This window comes from Desmodus rotundus, chromosome 1 (assembly GCF_022682495.2).
Source record: "Desmodus rotundus isolate HL8 chromosome 1, HLdesRot8A.1, whole genome shotgun sequence".
NCBI lineage: Eukaryota > Metazoa > Chordata > Mammalia > Chiroptera > Phyllostomidae > Desmodus > Desmodus rotundus.
In genome coordinates this window covers 51976172-51999188 of record NC_071387.1, presented here as the reverse complement: position 1 = coordinate 51999188, position 23017 = coordinate 51976172, and the positions used below count along the sequence as shown (strand labels likewise).

General features: G+C 34.9%; 1 protein-coding gene across 13 annotated transcripts in view; it reads left to right on the top strand.

The window, feature by feature from the left end:
• RFX3 (regulatory factor X3) overlaps positions 1 to 23017 on the top strand; it is a 274106-nt gene that overhangs the window by 174385 nt on the left and 76704 nt on the right. For all 13 annotated transcript variants that reach the window (XM_024555052.4, XM_045191054.2, XM_045191047.2 and 10 more), the window contains one exon: positions 4886 to 5144. In XM_024555052.4, coding sequence (XP_024410820.1) covers positions 4886 to 5144 — 259 coding nt within the window. The remainder of the gene's footprint in view (positions 1 to 4885; positions 5145 to 23017) is intronic.

The following is a 23017-nucleotide window of genomic DNA, read 5'->3' as shown; positions in this document are numbered from 1 at the left end:
GGAATGTATAGTCCAGAAATAGTTGCTGTTTTCAATCAGATATGCCAAATATTGAGTTGTTTTCTCCAACATATAGCAAATGGGGCAAAAGTAGATTTACAGAAGTGAATACATGAAACAGTTTATTCTTCTATTAATATTTGTTAATTATTGTATTTTCCATATGCACACTGTAAAGCTGCTTTGCCCCACCCTGTATTTTGGAAATTTCTGGAATAAATAATGTGTAAGCCATAACTCATATGTATTCATTATGCAACATGAAAGATAAGTTAATCTTAGGTATCAGAATTAAATAGTCATTATTTCTAGTACTTAAAGAACTGCTTGTTTTTGCTGTTGGTGCTTCTTTTTTTCACATAAATTTTCAGTATTAATTAAAGGGTTTTTAAAGTATTTAGACCATGGAAAGACCTTTAGGAGTTATTTATGCATAATTCTGGCTCTTGCTCCAGATAGTACTCCAACAAATAGGTCAATGCTTATCTTCTTACCTTTAAAGAATAGTGACTAAAGATAGTGTGGTCTGCCTCTGTTACCCAACCCAGTGTTTAAAATCTCTATTTCTCATTGCAAGTGTACATAATTTGTCAGAGACAAATTCATTTCCTAATAATATTGTCCCTTTTCCCTCCCCTAGAAATTGCCAGTCTTTACCCCAGGGCATGTTTATGCAGTAGCCAAGCCTTCTCAGTCCCATGGGTCATGACTCAGTAATGAGGGTAGTTTTTGGATTAGACATACTTTTCGGTGACTTTTACCCTTGTCTGGTTCTTTGCTCATTTCTTAGCTTTTGAATCATCTTCAATGAGAGAGAAGTATGAAAATTAAAGCAGGTGGCATTTTGCTGCCCTATTTTTATACTGCCTTGAGGGCTACAGATATAGATTTTATATATCTATGATGCATTTGTTTGCATTACTAATGTTCACTGAGAACTAATTATATAAAGGAGGCATGCCCAAAAGATGGAATGATGTAAATTCCTTGAAATGTTTCTTTTGTGATAAGAGCAGCAACTTCCATGATCATAGAACTTAGAAATTCCAGGTATGTGATAGTATAAGTATCCTCTGAAGTAGTTTCACCTTTTCTATCTCTTTACTATTGTGAGCACATCTGTAGATTGTATTCTGGGTCCGAGAGGGGAGTGGTGTTGGGCCAATAAACAGTGAACTAAGGTGTAAGGAAATCTGAAGTAGTAACAGAAAGTTCATGTGCCCCTGTACCGCCTGTTAGGGCTATTCCCCAGTAGTCATTCACAAATATCTTTGACATATACTATAACAAGTTAAGTTCTTTTTATGCGACAAAATGGTTGAGAGTATGGACTCACTGCAGGTTCCATTTTTTAGCAGCTTTTTGCTTTGCGCAAAGCTACTCAACCTATTCACCTTGTCTGGGAAGTAGGAATTATAATAGTACCTGTCTCGTAGAATTGACATGAAGATTAAAAGAGTTAATGACTGAGCACATAGAATAGCGTCTATTGGACAGTAAATGGTCAGTACGTTAACTATCATTTGTTATTATTATATGTTTTGTTTGTGAAGTCAGCTTAGTGCTAGGGAGCATGCTTAAGCCTTTTGCTAAGACTATGACAGTGAAAGCTGGCACCATGTCTTGCAGCTGTCAAACTATTTATTGTCCTGTATCTATTTGTGTACCTAAATATCACATCCAATTGTGTTATTTTAAGTACAGTCAAATAGGATCACTGTCATACTCAGTGGACATAAATTAAAATGACCTCCTTTTTCTTTTTACCTAAACTTTAGGTAAATCATTATGACTTATTTTATCAATGAAATGAAGGAGATATGTAGGTGAGCCTTCCAATTAGAAAATAGAGCAATGATGAAAGAACTGTATATATATTTAAAATGGCATCTTTTTCTCTCTTTAAAAGATGTTCTTGGGTTGTTTCTGTCACCACCCCAACTAAAATTTGTATCTGACTCTTCTGCAGTGGCTCTTTCTGGAATGCATTACAGTGTGGAGTACTTTCAAAGCACTGTTATTGTACTAAAATTTACATTATAAATTTAACACGTGTAATTTGTAATGAGTTCAAACCACCTGTTTTAAGTGCTACAAGTCTTTGAATAGTTTAGCATAATTTCTTATGTTTTAACAAAACAAAAGATTTATGTTTTATAAATTTGTGAAACCAGCTATTATGTCAGATCATATTATTACCTGTTGATTAGAGTACCTACAGTGTACGAGCAACTGTGTTAAGTATTGAAGGTACAGGTGGGAATAAAACAATTTCATGGGAGTATGAAGACCTGAGGAATTTAACAATAAGTATGTTGAGAGTTATAGGTATGCACAGGGTATGCATTAGGAAAATACAGAGAACAAAGCAAAACAGCCCTGCGAAGAGTGACCACAGAGGACAAGGGGGTACAGAAAAATAATTTGGAGATAAGGTGATGCTTGAGCTGAGAGTTTATAAATGATGAGGACATAGGAAAGGAGTTAAAGAAAGATGTAGAGGCCTTCCAGGCAGAAGAAACCATGTGCTACAAAGCAGGAAGGCAAGAGAAAATGGCACTTTGGGGGACCAGCACAAAGGTCAGTGGTGTGAGTGAAAAAGCACTTCAGAACATGGCTGGTACGGAGACTGGAGATTGCGTTGGCGCAGGCCCGCTGGCTCCTATAAGGTCAGCTAGCGGTTTTGAATTTCTTCTGTAGGCAAGAGAGAATCATGGAAATGTTTTTAAGACAAGTTTTATTTTTGTAATTTGCATTTTAGAAAAAGTCCCCTGGCAGGACAGTTGTAGATTGGAAGAGAGCCAATTAGAGGAAGGAAAATCAACTAGGAGGCAATTGTAATGCACAATATTATTAGTTAATGCATTGAATATGAGAATGGAAAGGAGAATTGGAAAATTATTTAGAAGGTAAAATTAGTAGGACTTAGTGACTAATGTCATTCTGAGTCAGGAAAGAGGAATAATTCTGAAGCTGAGGATGGTGGTTCTGCTCTCTGTTCAGAAGGGTAATATAGGAAAAAAGAACAAGAGAGGTAAGGAACTGCTTGTTAAGTTTTATATATGGGACTCCCTCGTAGGGTTTCCTCATAGAGATAACCAGGTGGCTGTTAGAAACCCAGATTTAAAATTCTTAAAGTATAGCTAGAAAGTAAAGAGAGTGGAGATGTCAACTTATGCAAGGTTTACTATGAGCATCTATATGATCATATGGTATATGGTGAAGGCACATGGTCTGAATAAAATGAGAAAAAATAAAAGCTAAACACAGAGACCTCAGAAAATATCAACGTTTAAAGTGCCAGAAAAATGGAGCTTTGAAATATTCTTGAAAGGTAGTGGTAGAAAAAGTAAAAAGTAGAAAAGAAATGCCATAGAAACTAAGAAACAGGAGAGGCTAAAAAAGAGACCTTGTGTATATGTAAAAAATGTTTGAAAACATACACATTAAATTGTCAGTAGTGGCTAGCTCTGAGATGTGGGTTGAAGAGAATGACAAAAGAAACCTGGGAATTTTAATTTAGTATTTGAATGTTTACTGAGTCCCTTCACCTTCTTTCATCCAGTCCCCTTACCCTCTTCCCCTCTGACAGCTGTCAGTCGGTTCCGTGTGTCCATGCCTCTGTTTCCATTTTGTTTATCAGTTTATTTTGTTCGTTAGATTCCACATATAAGTGAGATCATATGGTATTTGTCTTTCTCTGACTGGCTTATTTCATTTAGCATAATAATCTCCAGGTCCATCCATAAAAGTATTTTATACTGTTCTGTATTATTTTTGCAACTTCTCATGAGCATATAATTATCTTAAATTAAAAAGTGAAAACAGCCCTGGCTGGTGTGGCTCAGTGGATTGAGTGCTGGCCTGCAAACCGAAGGGTCGCCAGTTTGATTCCCAGTCAGGGCACATGCCTGGGTTGCAGGCCAGGTCCCCAGTAGGGAGAATGCAAGAGGCAACCACACATTAATGTTTCTCTCCCTCTCTTTCTCCCTCCCTTCCCCTCTCTAAAGATAAATAAATAAAATCTTAAAAAAATAAATTAAAAAAATTAAAAACAGAAGTCATGTTAAAATATGTTATACTCAGTTGAAAATGAAAATAAATAAATCAGACAAGCTTAATCAGAATAGAAGGAGGGAAAGGGCAACATGGAGTGGTCAACATTGCAGTATATTGCAGATAGGTCAAAAAAGATGAGGACTGGCAGAAGTCTTATGTCTTGATATTTAGACTTAGCCACAAGTGACCTTATTAAAAGCAATTTCAGTGAAAGGCTAAGGGCAGAAGGCTTACTGCAGTTGTTGGGAAGCGGAAAAGGAGGGCGTGGAGGGCTCTTGGAGCCATCCATCCAGGAGAATCTTGAGTATAGAGGAAGAGATATAGATAGGGATTTAGGGTGCTTGTGGTGGCAAGAGAGACATCGATGCAAGCTTCCTTAACCACGGAGGTTTATTGCAAGTCACACAGGGAGGTGAAGTAGCATGGGGAGTTGACTTACTAGCCCCTGCACATGCCAGAACCCAGCTTTTCTAAAACTGGGATTTGAGGGAGTTTTATAAGGAGTTAAAGAAGTCACTCAGCAAGACTTTTTGGAGGCAAGAGACCTGACCTTACTTATATGCTGGAGGCAGACAACAGTAGAGGGCAAGCGCTCTCAAGTACAGAGAAGTGTTGAGGTACTTACTTAATAAAGGAATGTCCTTTCACATTGGAAAGTAAACACAACTACTTCTGCAAATGGAGTCTCTTACAAAATACAAAAACTTAACCATGTTTCAAAGACTTAAACTAACTGATATATTTTAGATATATATACACACTAGAAAAAATTAAATAAGATGATATAAATAAGCTAGTAAATTTCTTTTTTCTTCTTCTTCTAAAGCCGAACAACAACTTATCCTTACACAGAAACGCAGATGTACAGCCAAAACACTGGAGGGAATTACTTTGATACTCAAGGGAGTTCGGCACAGGTGACGACTGTGGTCTCATCCCACAGTATGGTGGGCACTGGAGGGATTCAGATGGGCGTCACAGGAGGACAACTCATCAGCAGCTCTGGAGGAACCTATCTGATTGGCAATTCAATGGAGAATTCTGGTCACTCAGTGACACACACCACTCGGGCCTCCCCAGCGACAGTAAGTATTTGAGTTTTTGTCTAATTTAGCTTCTTGGTAGCTGTTATTGTACATTTCCCAGGACAGGAAGAAAAAACACAGGCTGGGCTGGGGCAAGAAAGTGCTGATCACCAGTAATATTTACGCTAGCTTGTTGCCAGAGAAGTTACTGTACGGAGCACAGCATCTCCCAAACCTTCCAGGGGTGTGCAACCTGTGGCCCGCTGACCACGTGCGGCCCAGGGTGGCTGTGAATGCTGCCCGACACAAAATTGTGAGTTTACTTCAAACATTATGAGATTGTGTGTGTGTGTGATTATGTGTTGCGATGTATTTCATGTGTGACCCAAGGCAACTCTTCTTCCGGTGTAGCCAGAGACGCCAAAAGGTTGGACACCCCTGCTGGGTTTTAGATTTTAAATTTGGTCATATTCACATGTAACCAATACTACTATTTACTGCATGTATATTTTAAATATTCACTTTTAAAGTAGAAAACAACATATGTTTTTCTAATGTATATTAAAAGTCATTCTTTAAAAGTAAATTAAAAATGTTTACCCACGTGCCATGTGTAAAGCCATTTTGCTTTCTGCCAGGGAGATACTTTGGGAAGCAATGATCTAGGTAATTCCAGTGAAAACTGTCTGTATTGACTCTGATCATTGCTATGAGCAAACAGTGTCTTAGGAACACACACATTTGACTTTTCGAGTTTTTAAAATGTAATAAGTACATTTATTTTGAAACAGGTTATTTAAATGTATTGAAATGATGCCACAGAAATAGTCATAGAAAGCTGTGTAGAATTCAGTATCTTCATACTCTGCACCCTGAGCTTTCTGTTTTCACCTCAGCTGAGCATATAAAAGACCGCAGTCATTTAGAACTGCCTGTCTAAAGCAGCAGTGGAATTGATTTTCCAGATGTGCTATGTAAAAGGAGCCCGGGGATTTGAAATAAGCACAAGCACCCCCATTTTATCATCTTACCATATACTTTGTCCTTATAATATAGAAGTAGAAACCAATTTGTTAGAAAATAATATGAGAAGCTTTACATTTTTCATTTTAATGGATTTTTGAGATGTAACTCATGTACTTGCTAGGTACTTTGTATATACTTTCCTGTTTATAACGATTACTTATTTACACTTTCAGCATTTAGTGCCTTTTCCCTCTTCCAGTCTTGGAACCCCTTCGCTGTTCAGTGCAGTATCTCTTACCAACACCAGAACAGGTCTCTAGCAGTTCCCAGTGGAGAGCTCCTTTTTTGTAACCTTTTCTTTGTGTTTTTAAAGCATTTCTTATGTGTGTTTGTCTCTTGCTTTTCATAACAATAGGTACAGTATGTCTAAACCTTTTTGTCACAATATATTTATGTAGATTAGAAACTAAATCATAGCCTCTCTTGACCTGTGTTCCTCTATCAACAAAATTAGTGGTTAGTTAGATTAAGTGGTTGGTTTTCTAATTTTCTCCCAGTTTTAAAATCATAATATTTACAAAGGAATTGTAAAGTGTTGTAGATGCAAAAATAACTGTATCTTCACCATAAAATAAAAAGCAGTAGAACAGGTGTCAGTGCTTTATAGTGCTCCTGAGAAGGGCCACCCAGAATGTCATTTCCAGTGGAAAGGGAAGTACTTGCCACTTATCAAGCCCTTAGGAAAACTGAAAAATGGGGAGAAATAGTATTTTCCTGTTTTCATTGCATCCATCCTTTCTCATGATAGCACACCATCCCTTTGGCCCCCATCCCCCTACTTTATTTTCTCCAGGGTTTTCTATTTACCTTCATACTGGTTTCTGGCTACCTGTTAAACATCCCTATCAACTGGATATGTGTTTAGTAGATTTACTAGTTCTGTCAGTTAACTAAATCGATTATTCCAGGCCATGTAAATACAGGTGCAAACATTTACAAGGTAAATCTTTTAGTTTGATATTTTTTCTACATTCAGTATGAAAAACTAGCATTACTCCTTTAGTTATCTATTACACAAATTTTCAGTGTGATTTCTATTATATTAATTGGTAAATAAAACTAACACTTAAAATAACAACTTGAATTATAACAACTGGGAATAGTGGAAAACTACTAAAAAAATCATTTCATAGTATCAATTGTACATGTTAATTTACACTTTTTAAAATGCATTAATATTTAAGGTGTTTGTTAAGAATGGTTTTTTGGGGTTTTTTACAAGAAAATTTTATTTTTAGTAAAAGTAGTATAAAATTTAAGTAAAAAAATAACTTGTTGCCTGGAACAATCACAGGTATCCTCATCAAAGCACATCTGATAGTGCCATACGATAGATTTATATTATGTAAATATACGTCTGCTATTGTTACTTTGTATTTCTGACTAAGGTTTATATTTGATGGTTTAGATTCCCCTCAGTCGTGCTGCAGATCTTCATCTGCTTCATTCACAGTGAGGTGGCGATTCTGTTTACAAATTCACAACTATTACTATAGTCAAGTTAACAAAGTTTAAGTGCCATGAAGCCTATTTAAGATTTCCTACCATCCCCCTCTTGCCAAGTGTTAGAATATTTGTAGCTCTTTGGTTGTTTAGACTGCTAAAACTCAAGATGTTTTGGCAAATGCCATGTCATTAAAGGGAATTTACTTATTTTTATGTATCTGTTTCATTCACTATAGAACCATAAAGAATTTATATAAACATAATCTTTTCTTTTTAAACAATTCTTATTGAATTTATTGGAGTGACATTAATTGATAAATAAAATTATATAGGTTTCAGGTGTACAATTCTGTAACACATCATCTATATATTGTATGTTTATTACCCCAAGTCAAGTCCTCTTCCATCGCCATTTATCCCCCTTTACCCTCTTCTTTCTCCCCCTACCCCCCCTTTCCTCTCTGGTAATCACTGTACTGTTGTCTGTGGCTCTGAGCACAATCTTTGACAATTTTTTAGTCAACACTCAAGCCATTTCTTTCCCAACGTTGAGCCAAACTGTGCCATATAAATTTAGTTCTTCTACCTGTTTCATAGTCAACATATCACCTATATAGAGCATTCCTGATGCAACTGACTGTGTAGGAGTAGCCTATACTGTGGACAAAATTCCTGACTGAAATTGGCCCATTCCATAAGAGCCGATAATATTTGCATTGTATGGCCAATTAGTTCAGTTGATGTCAAACTAGTTAAGTATGAGTACTTGGAAGTAACACAAACCTAACACCTTTATTCAGTTCCTGGGTAGCAAGGTTTCTTGCTCTGGTCCTCTGAATAATTAATTGCCTTGACTCTCTCTTACATTTGACTTATGTCGGTTACTGAAATACTTTCATTTGAAGTTATTAGGAAGAACTTCCCACCACAAAGAAAAGTTTACTTCACTATTCAAACCAGTTTTTCAAGATATGCCAATGAAAAAAGATAATGATTTGAAATTGAAACCACTGCTGAGAAAAATAAATGATTAGCACTTTAATATTTTCTTACCTCATCTAATAGTCAATATAAAACCATCTTTCTCATACTTGAAGGATCTCTGAAGCATTTATGGAGAATTTTTATTTGAACATACGATTTACTTTAGTTTTATAACCTTAAATGAAAAAAATAATTAAGATAAACATGTTTTAGAGTTTAATTTTTGCTTATGCATTATAAAAATTACCAGTTTTCAAGGTACCTATAAATATCAGCTTTAAAAAAATTATGATGGAAACAAATTAAATTTTATTTTATGAATATGTCATGGTACAAACTACCAGTTTTAAACTACCAGTGTTCCATTTATTTGGTCATTGGAGTCCATGTATGTATAAATTATGTATGTGCATGTGTATGTTTTACATATGTTAACATATACACACATTTAAAAGGCATTTCCTGCTGATAGTATTAAGGATTTTCAAAAACATTATGTAACTTATTTGTTGGAACATCTCAGAATATGAGTTCGGCTGAGTTACCACTTGAGTCAGTGCCTTACAGGTCATTACGTTAATTCTCGGGACCTGATTATTGTTAGTGTTTTAGTGGTGCGTGGACATTCAGGGAGAAGAGTTGGCTCCAGTCATAATTCTGAACCAACTATACTCTGATCTTGTAACTGCATCACCAAATTTCGTTGTATGTTTTTATTCATTTGGAATTCTTAGTTTATTTTCCTTAATTATTTATTTGTATAACAATATAGTTTACAGAATTTGAGAATTTTGAAAGTTGAACACAGTTTGCACTTGAATATCAAAATTTTGTGATTGTAGTTGGTGATATTTTGTGCTGATCACAACACAGTTTACCTTACACCACAGTATACAGTAATTAACAGTTTGCTCTAACAAGCTTTATTTACTCACTACTCCAGAAAATGTTAGTTGTATGCTTTTAATTGGATGCTTATTTATGGAAGATTTTTTCTTTTTGTTAGCTAAATAAGATTACATTAATCACTGTTGAGATTGGGATATGAAAGCTAATTTTTATATCTTTTTGTATATACATTTAGTAATTAAATATTTAGGTTTTTGCTAAAATTAGATCCCACCAAGGGGCACAAGGAATATGTATTGAAACTAAAATTGTTCATGTCTCTCCTCCTGATTAGTGTAAAATATTGTAATTTCTTTCAGTTACTTGGGGGAAAATTCGAATGTCCATCTGCTGCTATATAAGTAAAAGTTTGGCCTAGCTTGTACACTTTATTGAAAGTTAAGAATTCATTTAAGAATTATAGATACTTTTATGTCTTTATCCTTGGGTTTATGTATTTATGGATTTGGTATAGGGGATGGGTTTTCCTAGGAATGAAAATGTATAGTTAACAACCCAGAAAATGATTTTGCTATCTTACTCCTTTGGTGGAGTGGTACCAATGGCCATTTGTTTTGTTTTAAAATTTTATTAATTTATTTATATGAATTAGTTATACATTCTTGAATTGCACAATTCAAAGATACAAGAAAGTACATAATACAATCTCCTTCTCACCCCTGCTCTTCAGTTCTTTTCTTTAAAAGCAACCACTGTTACCAAGTTCTTTTGAGTATTGTTCTAGGGATATTCTGTGAATGTACAAGCAGAATGTCTCTCTCCTGTCTCATTACCATTTTTTATTGTATTTTTATCATTTTTTAAATCCAAAGGATGATAAAGACTACTGCATCTTACTTTTTTTCCACCTAGCAGTGTATCTCAGAAATTTTTTTTCATGTCTACTTGAAGGGCTTCCTTATATTTATGGAAAACAACTATATTAGAAGGAGCTGAGCTGCCCGTATCTTAGCAGAGGGGAGAAAAAGTTAAAATAATGTTGGATTGTTGATTACTGCTGTATAGAGATAGAAAAGCTGTATAGTCACTTAAGGTCAAAACTTTTTATTATTATTATATATAAAGATATATTGAGAAGAAAAAATTTTAATTTAGAAGAGTGCATAAATTATGCATAAATAAGTTGTATTTTATATATTACAATGTAATTTCTATTTTAAATAATGTTCTTAGTCTTTCAATTGGCCTCAATGATAAAAGATACTTCCTCACTTATTTTGGCAGTAGCATAGATGTCCGTTATGATCTTAGCATTTTCTTTTTCCCTGTGTCCTGTTTTCCCTAGGCCACTGTGATCTCCAAATGACACTCCTCAGAGAGAGTCCCATGAATCTTCCCGTTCCTGCACTAAATCCTAAATTGACTGAAGGTTCTGGGGCCTCATTTTTAAAGCACTTAATAAAATCGGACTTTGAGTGACTGGTGGTCTCAGTCACTTCGTCTATATCCCTGTTCAGCTGTCAGTCAGTCCCACACTGCTCCGGCCTTGAAGCTGATAAGATCTAGAGGCAGTAATTTTACCCTTAAGACATTCCACTTCTGGAAATCTTGATCAACTGGAAGATTAAGACAACAGAGTGACAGGGGCCTCAGCCTGTTCTGAGCATAGCTGATGTTTTCCCCTGAACTTCTAAAGCAAAATATTCGTATAATGAATTATTTTAGTATTCAGCTATTTCATACAGGAACATTTCAGAACACAGTTGTGTTGTAACATACCAGAAATGGCTAGATTCTATTTCATGTGAAATTTATATTAGGAAAGTTTAATGATGTTTATAAATTCTACTTGTAACTACGGAAGTAAGCTATGTTCCAGGTGAGCTTTAGTATAATTTTTGCTTGATCCTTATACTTGTAAATCAAATTTCAAATTAATTTACTAGCTTGAAATCACCATAAGTTTTAAAGGAAAAGAATCACTAATATTTCAGTCATGGAGACCAGGCAATCCAGATAAAATATGAAATGTATTGGTAGCAAATTAAAATACACTGTAGTCTGTGAAATACACGAGTCAATTTTAGACCCATAAAATTAATACTGCCTCTCCCACTACCCCATGTCTTTTAATATAATGAGGGAAAAACAACACAATGCCTGTGTACAATGATCAATTCTCAAGTGGGAGGGATTTCTGTATGTTCCCATGTTAGCGGTTCACACCCCAAAGGCTTGCGATCTGACTACCACTTTCTCAGCATGCATGACTGCGCTTGTGTTTATCGGTCACAGAATTTTCTGATCTCTTCTAAAATTTAGCTGTTGTGTTTGATTGTAACTATTGGTGTCTATACATTTCATAGGCTAGTTTTGTAATCTACCTTCATTCAGACTGTTAGGAAAAATTTTACACATTTGTTTTAAATTTACTTACTATAAGTTTTAGTAACTTTCCCACTTACCTTATAAGAAAGAAACTGTGTTTTCAAAATTATAGGAAAGATGCATTAAGAAAGAGAAGGAAGTAAAATATAAAAATAGAAAAGAGATAAAGAGGTCAGAATTTGCAGATAATATGATTGTATACCTGATAAAAATCAGGGAGAATCCAGTGAAAATCTAGAACAAATAATAAGAGAACTTATAAGATAACTGAGTATAAGATCAATATACCAAGAAATCAGTAACTTTTCCAGATACATACAATAGTAGTTAGAAAATATAATAGAAGCAAAGATTTCATTTATAAAAAATTCAAGATTTGTCAGGCAATGAACTAATAACATATGTGTAAGATTCAGGTGCTGAATAAAACTTTTAAAGTTTTTAAGGCACAGGTGGCAAACACAAGGCCTGTGGGCCAAATCCAGCCCTCCACCTTGTTTTATCCGGCCCAGCACCTTGTTTCTATCCAGAGGCAGCACTGAGCTCTGGCTTAACTGTTAAGGAGTAGTTACATTTATACAGTCCTAAAATGACATTCGGCCCTTTGAAGGTGACCGTGAGGCTGATGTGGCCCCTGGTGAAAATGAGTTTGACACCCGTGTCCTAAGGGACATGGAAAGAAGCTTTTATAATTGAAAGAGAAGTTTTAGCCCTTGCTGGTGTAGCTCAGTGGATTGAGTACAGGCCTGTGGAGCAAAGGGTTGCTGGTTTGATTCTTAGTCAGGGCCCATGCCTGGGCTGTGGGCCACATCCCCAGTAGGAGGGCATGTGAGAGGTAACCACACATTGATATTTCTCTCCCTCTTTCTCCTTCCCTTCCCCTGTCTCTAAAAAATAAATAAAGTCTTTTAAAATAATAATTTTTATTATCAAACATTTTGTATTCCTCTAAATTAAAATATTTCAATAGGATCCCAATCAAAACACCAATAAAGTTTTTCTTTTCTTTTTTTTTTTAAGATTTTATTTATTTATTTTTAGACAGAGGGGTAGGCAGGGACAGAGGGAAACATCAATGTGTGTTTGCCTCTCACATGCCCCCTACTTGGGACCTGGCCCTGCAACTCAGCGTGCACCCTAGACTGGGAATCGAACCTTTGGTTTGCAGGCCGGTGCTCAATCCACTGAGTGACACCAGCCAGGGCCAGTAGGTTTTTTCTTTTAGAAGAGCAGCTGTTTATATAAACAAACATGTAAGAATAGTGAAGGAAATTTTGTAAAATAAATAAATAAACAATGGAGGATGAATGGGATGGAAACAACTCTACCAATTATTCAAACATCAAATTATAATAATTAAAATAGAATTATTTAGGCACAGGAATAGACCAGTATAGACCAGGAATGAAAAGGCCATAAATAGGCCAAATGCATATAGGAATGTAGTTTATGATAAAGGAGGCATTGCCTGTCAGTGCAGAAATAAGGAATTATCAATAAATGATGTTTGGGACAATAGGACAGCTATTTAGAAAATGGGATTGGTTCCATGCATTATTCCTTATATAAAAATAAATTTTACTTGGAAGGAAAAATGTGTTTTATTATTCTCCTCTAGGTGGGAAGCATGATGTAACATCCGGTATCTATAAAGAATATATTGATATAATCAGTTACATAAGTAAAAACATTCCATATGACAAAAAACACAACAAACAAAGGCAACAGTGAAATGACAACCTGGCATAAAGTTTGAGACATTATAATTCAAAGGACTAATTTGTTTAATATATAGACCTCTTTAAAAAAATCCATCAGAAAATAAAAAGACCAAAAAGGGTAGATTATATGAACAAGTTCACTGAAAAGGAAATAAAAAGAAACTACAAAGAAATACCATTTTTTATTTCTCACGCAGGCAAAGCTGAAAAAGTTAGTAAGAGATAGCAAGGGTGTGAAGAAACAGACATTCTCATTCATTGTTGATTTGAATGAAATTGGCACAGAATTGAAGAACAATATGGAAATATTTATCAAAATTGAAAATACACATATACTTTGACCCAGAGAGTGTACTTCTACGAATTTATTCTACTGATGATACTCTTACATATGTGAAATGCTACATAAACAACTATATTCATTACACAGTAATTTGCAATAAAAACATTTTTGGAAAAAGCCTAATTGTCCAGCATCAGGGAACTAGTTAAATAAATTTTGGTGCATTTGGCCATTCAGTAGAATTTTATATAACCATTAAAAAAGTGAGGCCATGTATACAAATACAGATACATAGATATAGAGATAGACATAAATATAGATAGATAGATACAATCTCCAAACGTACGAAAAAGCAAGAGGTTTTGTGTTTGTGTCTTTAAATAGAAACATGCATTTGTATATGCTTATATAAGCACAAAGATTTTGCTAGAGGAATGCATGAAGTAAAAAAAGGTGGGAAGCATGTGAATATATTATTTATTCAAAAAAGCGATTTACCTATTTTCAAAAATCTGAGGCCAGCTCTTGATTACAGAGTACATCTATTTGGTCATGGTCCTCAAATGCATGTTGAAAAAACAACTCTTTATGTTCTCAGTATAGACTCTCTAAGACATGTAGCCATTCAAATTAAACCTTGATACTAGGTTTCAGAAAAAGTCCTCCCTGTTTAGACAGGTGAAGGTTTAAACAATGAAAATTGTCATTACACTTAGTAAAAATTTTTAGAGCCATTCTTATTCAATATTTTGGAGTGGAAGTGAATGTTTTGTATTTGTATTCATGTACTTAGAGTCTGGGTTATTTTCTTTATTCACTCTCTCAAACATTTACTGAGCAGTCACTATTGACCAGGCACTGTGCTTCTAAGAATATAATGGCTTACAATATGGACAATGGAGCTATAGTTTCAGCAACTACTGATCCTTCCAGGCAAAAATGTAAATTTACAAGTGGCCCCTAAACTTCTTTTAAGTGGTTAGATTCATCCTTTCTCACCACATTTTTAAATCACAAATGTCAATGTATTGTAAATTGATTAATTTTAGATTCACCAAAATTGTGCTTATACTCTTATTTTGTTGCTGAAATAAATTGGAAAATTGCCTAAAGGTTGGGTAGGATTGAGTAGCAAGAGAATGAAAGAAAAGCAAAAATCCAAGTAATACATAGATTTCAAAATCACCCTTTAAATAAAGTTAGCTAGCACCATTGTAGGAGTACCCAATACCTCCCTACTTATTTTCCCTGAAGGTAGGAATTGCATTCTGATCCTGGCAAAGAAAAACATTTTTATCCTGTTTTAGTGAAGCGGGCCTCACACTTGAGTATGCCTTCTCTGGAACATTGGTGGAACACATACCTGGACCCCAGCTTAGGGGCTTTTTTTAAATTCAGTATGGGGAAGAGCCCGATACTTGCATTTCTTACAAGCCCCCAGGTGATTCTGCTAATGCTGATCCAGGATCACACTTGTTAAAACCTCTATGTTAATGATTATATATAGACTTAAGTACAGAGGGAAAATGTTCTTAGTACTCGGAATAATCTGCAAAAGGCAGATTTGAAATCATACATTTGAAAATGTAAGCTTGGCCTTGAACCTCATCACTTCATCCTAACCCAGCAGATTTCTGAAGGGTAAGTCTAGCCCTGAGTGCTGATACAGTTGATGTATCAGAAAATAGTTTTGTTGTCACTCATTAAGAACTCCAGTCTCATAGGGTCCTGGTGAGGGTCGAGGGACCCGGGCTTTACAGGATGATCGGAGGAAGCCCAAAACAGCAGCCTTGTTTTCAGTACGCTAATTAGACCAAATGTTCTCAGAACATGTTCAATTTATGCTAGTTTCTCACCTAAATGTTTTTTCCTGTAAATATTTTAGGATTGCTTCAGGTGGTACAAAATTACTAACACTTCAGGTTGAAAGCATAGTAATTTAAAATTTTTCTCTAGATGTCATAAAATTGTCAGTGAATAAAAAAAATTTCATATAGTTAAACATTTGCAAGCTCTAAAACTTCAAATGCTTAGTAAGATTAAAATTTTGTCTTCAGCTAATTTCTGGTTCAAGCTGAGATGAAAAGCAAAGCTGGCTAGGTGTGTTTTCTGAGCATTTTAAATTTCTTTGAGTTAAAAAAAATCTATCCTGAATCTCTCACAGTTAAGTTTCTTTTCAACATTGCTATGGAGTAATGCATTTTCTATGTTGATTTCCATATTATTTGAATATACAAGAAAAAGAACAGTATCATATTCAGAGCCTTAGCTTCAGTGGGGATGTTTCTACCTGCATTACTGGGCTTCCTGTGCCCAACAGATACCTATAGATCCTTAGAAGAAGGGCTAAAAGGGAACTAATTTAACTCCTTAGTGCAGAGCATTCAAAGTTTTGGGACCATAACCTACAATGCCCATTGCTCCTATACATAGAGGCATATATACACATTCATGAGTACACATTTATATGTACACTTGTATATGAATGTATATAAATATATACATTCATATACAGATGACTGAAATCGAAGTTCCACGAAACAATACTTATCCATACTGTGTGCAAGGACATCTGATTATTTTCTGCTCTGTTTGATGTCTTTAATTTTTAAAACATGCTTTTCAGGACCCACATAATTGATTTCATAACTCACTAATGTGTTTGCACCTTACATTCTAAGAATGCTTTAGGCAAATTGAAGAGATCAAAACATTAATACACATAGGAGAGACCTGGATGCAGACTCCCCATTGCTGTTGTTGTTTTGCGTGTATAACAAGTGTGCAGATGATTCTAACAACTTTCTAGGAACACGCTTTGAAAAAACCTGTGTTATGGTGATTCTGTGTAGACCAAATGCAAAGTGAAAGTGTTCTTTGCTTTGATGCTCCTGGTTGAAGTGCTGCCGGTAGCAGGTCCCCCACTACACATACACATACACCAAGCGGCTGTCATTTGTCACAGGAGGAAACGCAGTGCCTGCATGCTCAGGTCAGCAATCGCAGATACCTTTTCTGCATAAAAACCACCAAGTAGAAGTATTTCTGTCCTGATCTCAAATACAAACTAAATGGAAAGTTGTAGAGTTTAGGGGAGAAATTACCCAAAAGTAAATTTTCAGTATTAAGTGTATTTTCTTCTTTGGGTTTCTCTAAAGCACTTACTGCTCTTTCACTAGGAAACAAATGCTGTTTCTCTATGAGAGTGTAACTGGTGAGGTTAACAGAGTAACTTATATTAACAAGAAAATGCAGTATTACACATTAAGGGTAACTATGGGTATTGTAATTAAAATTTAGCTATCCATTCAAAACATCTGTTGCCTTGTAACTTGATCAGTTTGAAATTCTTTTCTTTTTTTTTAATTGTTGTTCAAGTACAGTTGTCTCCAGTTCTTCCCCCCCACTCCCCCACCACCCCAGCCCTTTCCTATTAGAAGGTAAATCTTGTTTGTCAAGTGTGAATCCCTTAGCAAATTTTAATTTTACAAGCCACTCTTTAGAAAATAGTATTATTAAAACAATTTGAGTTATTTCCACTTGGTTTGTGTTCATGTTATATTTGTGTAAAATGGAAATGATGTGGAATTTAGAGAAATAAATCTTGGAATCCAATCTCATAATTCATACCTATGTGATCTTAAGAAAGGACAATACCTCAATCCCAGACAGCCTCAATTTTCTTATCTGTGGAAAGGAGATAATATTGCTTGACTTTGCTATTTTACCGAGCTGCTGTAAAGATCAAATGAGAACTAAAGGCTTGATAAATTATGAAGCATATAGTATTACTTCTATTTTTAAATCACTTAACAGTTCTAAAAAGGAATTTTTTTACCATGAGACAAGTTTTAATTGTAATGGTAGTTGAATATATCAATCTCAACCTTTAGTCTTTAAAAACATTTAAAAAGCCATTTCAGAGTCAAGAGAATAAGCCTTGAACTATAAAGACAATAAATATGATGATATAATTGTTCTTTTTCCTTCTGTCTTATTAGCATGTAATGGAATGACTGGTCAGTATTTACATTAAGAGAAAGTCCCAAATGTCCATATATGATATTCTATTTGGGCCATTTTATACATGTACATATATGTGTTCCTAAAGATCCTCTTTTATCTTCCAGAAAGGATCTACTTTTATTTTTCTAACAAGTCATGTGCTTGTAGTGGCTGGGATGGGTATCAGTTTCTTATTCTCTCTTTCCTCACCCTCTTGAATAATCTCAGTGCTCTATAAGCCTGTCTTTCTGGGCTAAACATGTCATTTCAAATGGAGCATCCCACCACTTAATCTCAGGAGAGTTGCCATAGATTCTTGCCTGATTATGAGGCAACAGTCCAGGATCACCATGAACCAGTTTGGACTCCCAAGCACTGGTCATCTCCCAGCATTAGGTAACCATGGAGAGGATGTGTACACTTTTGGCAACTTAGTCTTAGGATGGTTATTTAGAAAGACATACAAATGTATGCTATACCTTAGTTCAGAGATCTGAAGTTTAAAAAAAAATAAGGTGTAATCATGGTCTATAGCTTAATTAGTTTAAGTAGAAAATGAACAATGTTTGTTTAACATGCCAACTTCTTAATTGTAAGAAACAATATCCATAAATCATTTAGTCATTAAAAATTTGGCTTTGTACTATTGAATAGAAAAAGGCAAAAGGACTTTTTGTAAAAAAATGAAAAAACTCTAAGGAAAAGATTAGGAAAAGAAGAGAAGGGAAGGAAAGAAGGGAGGGAGGGAGGGAGGAAAGGAAGGAAGGAAGGAGAGAAAGACATCACTGAGGCCTCAATTAGTTTTTCAGGTTGTCACAGGGCCTCCTGCTAATGTGATTATAATAGTTTGCAGTAGAGTTGAAATTTCAGTAACGAAATGATCAGAAGTCTTAGAATAAAGATTATGCAGCAGAGAAATGAACAGGAAAACATTTTAGAATCTATTTATGTCGGTGTGTTTGATATGTGTATTTGACGTGTTCTAATCGCACAGTGATGGTATAAAGACTGTTGTGTTCATTTCAAGTAAAAATAAGGCACTGCCAAGCTTTCAGCCTCAGATTTCCCACCTTTAGATCTGTAACTCAAAAATATGTTTATATTCATTCCTTCCATTCTCCCTACTACCTTATTACCATAGCTTCCAAAGTGGCTTTCCTGTCTTTAGATTCTTTCTTTTCCTGCATTATATCCTAGATTGAAATATCAAGTGCTGTCATATTAGATCAATTCCCTTTCTAAAAACTTTTCCCTTTTTAATTGAGGATCCCCGCCAATAAATTGCAGTCTAACTTTACCTATCCCTAAAGGAACTATATCCTTTAGCCAGTCTTACTCTTCCTTGAATTTACATTCTGTTGTCTTATCTGTGCCTTTATTCATTCTGTTTGCTCTTCCTAAAATGTTCACTAACCTGCCTCTATTGTAATACCAGGCATCATTTGTCAGTCCTACTTTGCTACTTTATGAGCAAAGTAGTAACTCTCCTCTCCTTCCCTCCCTCTGTATTCTACTAATATTTAATTATTTAATTCATTCTGGTTGCCTTTAATCATTTAGAAGGAGAGTGGGGTGGGGCAGAGAGAGAGAGAAATTCCTTGTACATGAATAGATACTGTGTCACTCTTTACAATTAGTTAGGCCCATTGTGATCTGGTTGACAGGGCTATGTTGTGAATGTCTTTGCAAACATTTGTCTCCCTCCCTCCTGCCTCTATTTCTCCATCTCTCTCTTTCCACGTACACACTTACAGAAGTAACACTGCACCTTATGTACAGTGGGGCTCTGTGTTCATCAATATGAAAGGAAATCTCATGGAAATCCACTAGTCTAATGATTCCCATTATTGTAGCAAGCACCGTAGTTGTTTTATACTGGGGGAAGGGTTGTTTTATTTATATTTTTATTGGGGAAAAACCCTACATATTTCTTGATTTTGAAATACTTTTAAATTCTAACTAGCTGATGTTCTAGCCATTTAATCATTTTTATTGTATGAAACTACAGTGACATAATATCTTTGTTGAGATTAGAAACATTTCCTTAGAGGATATATGAGATTATGTTGAACATTTGGGCCAATGATCTTTTGGATAAATGAACCTACTTTTAAGCAAATTTCCATCAATCTTATTTCATTATCATTTCCTATCTTAAATATGACAGTTATGGGTACTGTGGAATGTAATTTAGTACAACAAATACTAAGTATATTTCTAGCCAGGAGAAAGGACTGATTTTAAGATTTGAATGATCTACAGTAAACTGGAAGCATATGATCTTCCCAGTTCACTTTGGGCCCAGTATTTTGGGTGTGAATTTTGAAGTATGCCATCTTTTTCTTGAGATTAGTTAAACCCCAGAATCTTGAACAAATGTTGGGTTGGCCAAAAAGTTCATTTGTTTTTTTCCCCCATAAAATGGCTCTAGTAGCCCTTAGTTGTCTTTGACTTCATTCGAAATAATTTTGTTAGATGGTATTGTGCCCGCTGTCATATCAGCATGCATTTTTAAAAAATATCATCAAAATTGGTGAATTTTATGTAGCCATTTTAATATTGAAGGTGGAAAAAACATGCAATATTTTTGGCATATTATGTTTTATTAAGAAAGGTAAAAATGCAGCTGAAATGCAGAAGTTTGTGCAGTGTTTGGAGAAGGCGCTGTGACTGATCGAATTTGTCAAAAGAAGTTTACGAAGTTCCGTGCTGGCGATTTCTCACCGGAAGAATCTCCATAGCTGAATAGACCAGTTAAAGTTGATAATGATCAAGTTGAGACATTAATTGAGAACAATGAATGTTCCACCATTCAGAAAATAGCCAACATACTCAAAAATAACCAAATCTATAAACTTATTGGTGAAAATAAAAAAGTGTGTCTTATTTCATGGAAAATTTCATACCGACTTTTTGCCCAACCCAATATTTGCTCAAATATCTAATCCATTATAATGGAAAAGTTAACAAATAATTTCATCCTCAGTGGACCTAGTAGAAATTTATCCTAATTCACTGTCATATTTTATTTAACTAGTTTGCTGTCCCTGTATCTAGAACCTAGCCACTAACATAGATATGTATAGCCCCCATAAAACTATGACAAGACCAAATCATGGGCTAATTGGTACAATTGATTTCAATGATCCATTTGGAATATCAGAGATGATTAATCCTGCATAACGGTAATATCAAATTTTGCCTCATTTTTACTCTTCCTCGTTTTTTCATCGTTTCTCTAACTCCTCCCTCACCCTCACTTTTTGGAACACGTTCCTGTGGATGTTAATCTCTCCTCATACTCTTGTTTCCTGAAAGGCTCTATTCAACAAACACTTATTGGGTACACTTCAGCCCTTACACGTTTAACCTTTCAACTAGCAGGGCATCGTCTATTATACCTGTTAAAACCCTTGCGGGTTTATCTGAAAACTGGCATTTTTCAAAACCCATCTTTTAAAAAATAGAATCAAGCTGTGATCCTTTCATGAAGTAAAAATTCCCTTCAGTGTTTTTTGATGTTGTTGACACTATAAATATGGTAAATACGTGTTAAGTTTTGTATGTTTTTCAGAAATTCTTATCATTTAGCTGGTCACCAGATATTCTTGCTTCTCTTCAGACTACTTAATGAGCCTCAGAGAATTAAGGGGTATTTGGAATCCTGTGAGTTTCCAAGTAGGCTACAGTGTGCTTGCTTAGAAGCTGGTCATCATCTTCACTCGATGTGTGATTCTTGCTTGTCCTATCTTTTCATGCTTCTTTCTGCTCCTTGGTCTCTATAAATTCAGCACTGCCTAAGTCAATTAGGGCAAAATATTCCTACAGCCAAAAGAAATACTCCATTTTAAAAATCTGTATTACACAGTGATATGAATAACCAAAATTCTCAAGGTCCAAGGAATACTAGAAGATGTGCATATCTCTAGGAAATCCAAATTGAACCAAGATATTTTCTGGACCCTATGCCTCCCTCAAAGTTCTTCAAAAGCTAGCCAGAAATGAGAGGGACATTTTCTAATAATCTGGCCCTCTAGGGAGTTGTCTCAGGCCACCATAGAGTAGCAATTTAGTAATAGAAGCAGATCATATAACTTTTTTTTTCAGAGAAAGAAGTGCTGCTTTATCCAATTTGAAGCTGCTAATTAACAAACCCAGACTTGTATTTCTCCCTCAGTGTTGCTCAGCTACTGTATTTCTGGTAGCTTTTACCTTTCATCTAAATGTATAAAATTCTAAGAAACAGAACATTTTATTTTTATTTGGTAGACTGAAATCTAACCCCCACTTTTTCACCCTCAAATTTTAGTGAAAATGTAGGCATTTTTGCAAATTAAAGTTTTTAGCAAATTCTTCCTAGAAGTTTATGAAAGTTATTTCAGCTTTTAAATACAGGGTCTGGCACAAATAGCACCATAAACATGTAATTCTGTATTATAACAATATCACACTTAAGCACACCATATGACATGTTAGGTGAAATGATCAAATTAAAACTATAAATTATTACACCCATATTATTACCATACCAACCACACTCAAACAGGCCTTATTTCTGCTGGACCCTAACTCAACAACAATAAAAAAAAAAATGAAAGAAAGTAGTAAAACCTTAAGTATGTATTTAAGTATTAGGTTTGAAGATACCTTTCCCATCCCATTTTATAAATATTATAAAATAATTTCATAATGCCATTTCAAATATAGGTATTTTAATAAAGATCTAGTACACATAAAAAAGAACACTTATTTTTTCAATTTTTTATTGTATTTTTCCATGACCATTTAACCCCTTTATACCTCCTGCTGCAATCACCACACTTGTCCATGTGTCCTTTTTCATTTTTACTCATTCCCTCCATTCCCTAAAGGGCCCCTCCATGAGTCTGTCTCTGTTTTTGCCTGTTAGGTCAGTTTGATCACTTATTTGTGCCTTTTTAAGAGATGTAGTTAGTACTGAGGTCCATCAAAGTTTTAATGTAACATTTTGGTGAAATATTTGTTTACTCATTATATTTACATTATTTAATGTATCTTGTTTCACTTGTGCAGTATCACTATTTTCAGTTTATTTTCAACTAGAATGATAAACTGCATTAACATCCCATTTGGCAGAGAGAATGTTTTAGAAGCCAGGTTACTTAATTTAGTGATCTGAGACATGAAAAAAAAGTAAACAATAGAACAAAATGCAGTATATGTTATGAATTAATATGTATTTTAAGAATGTT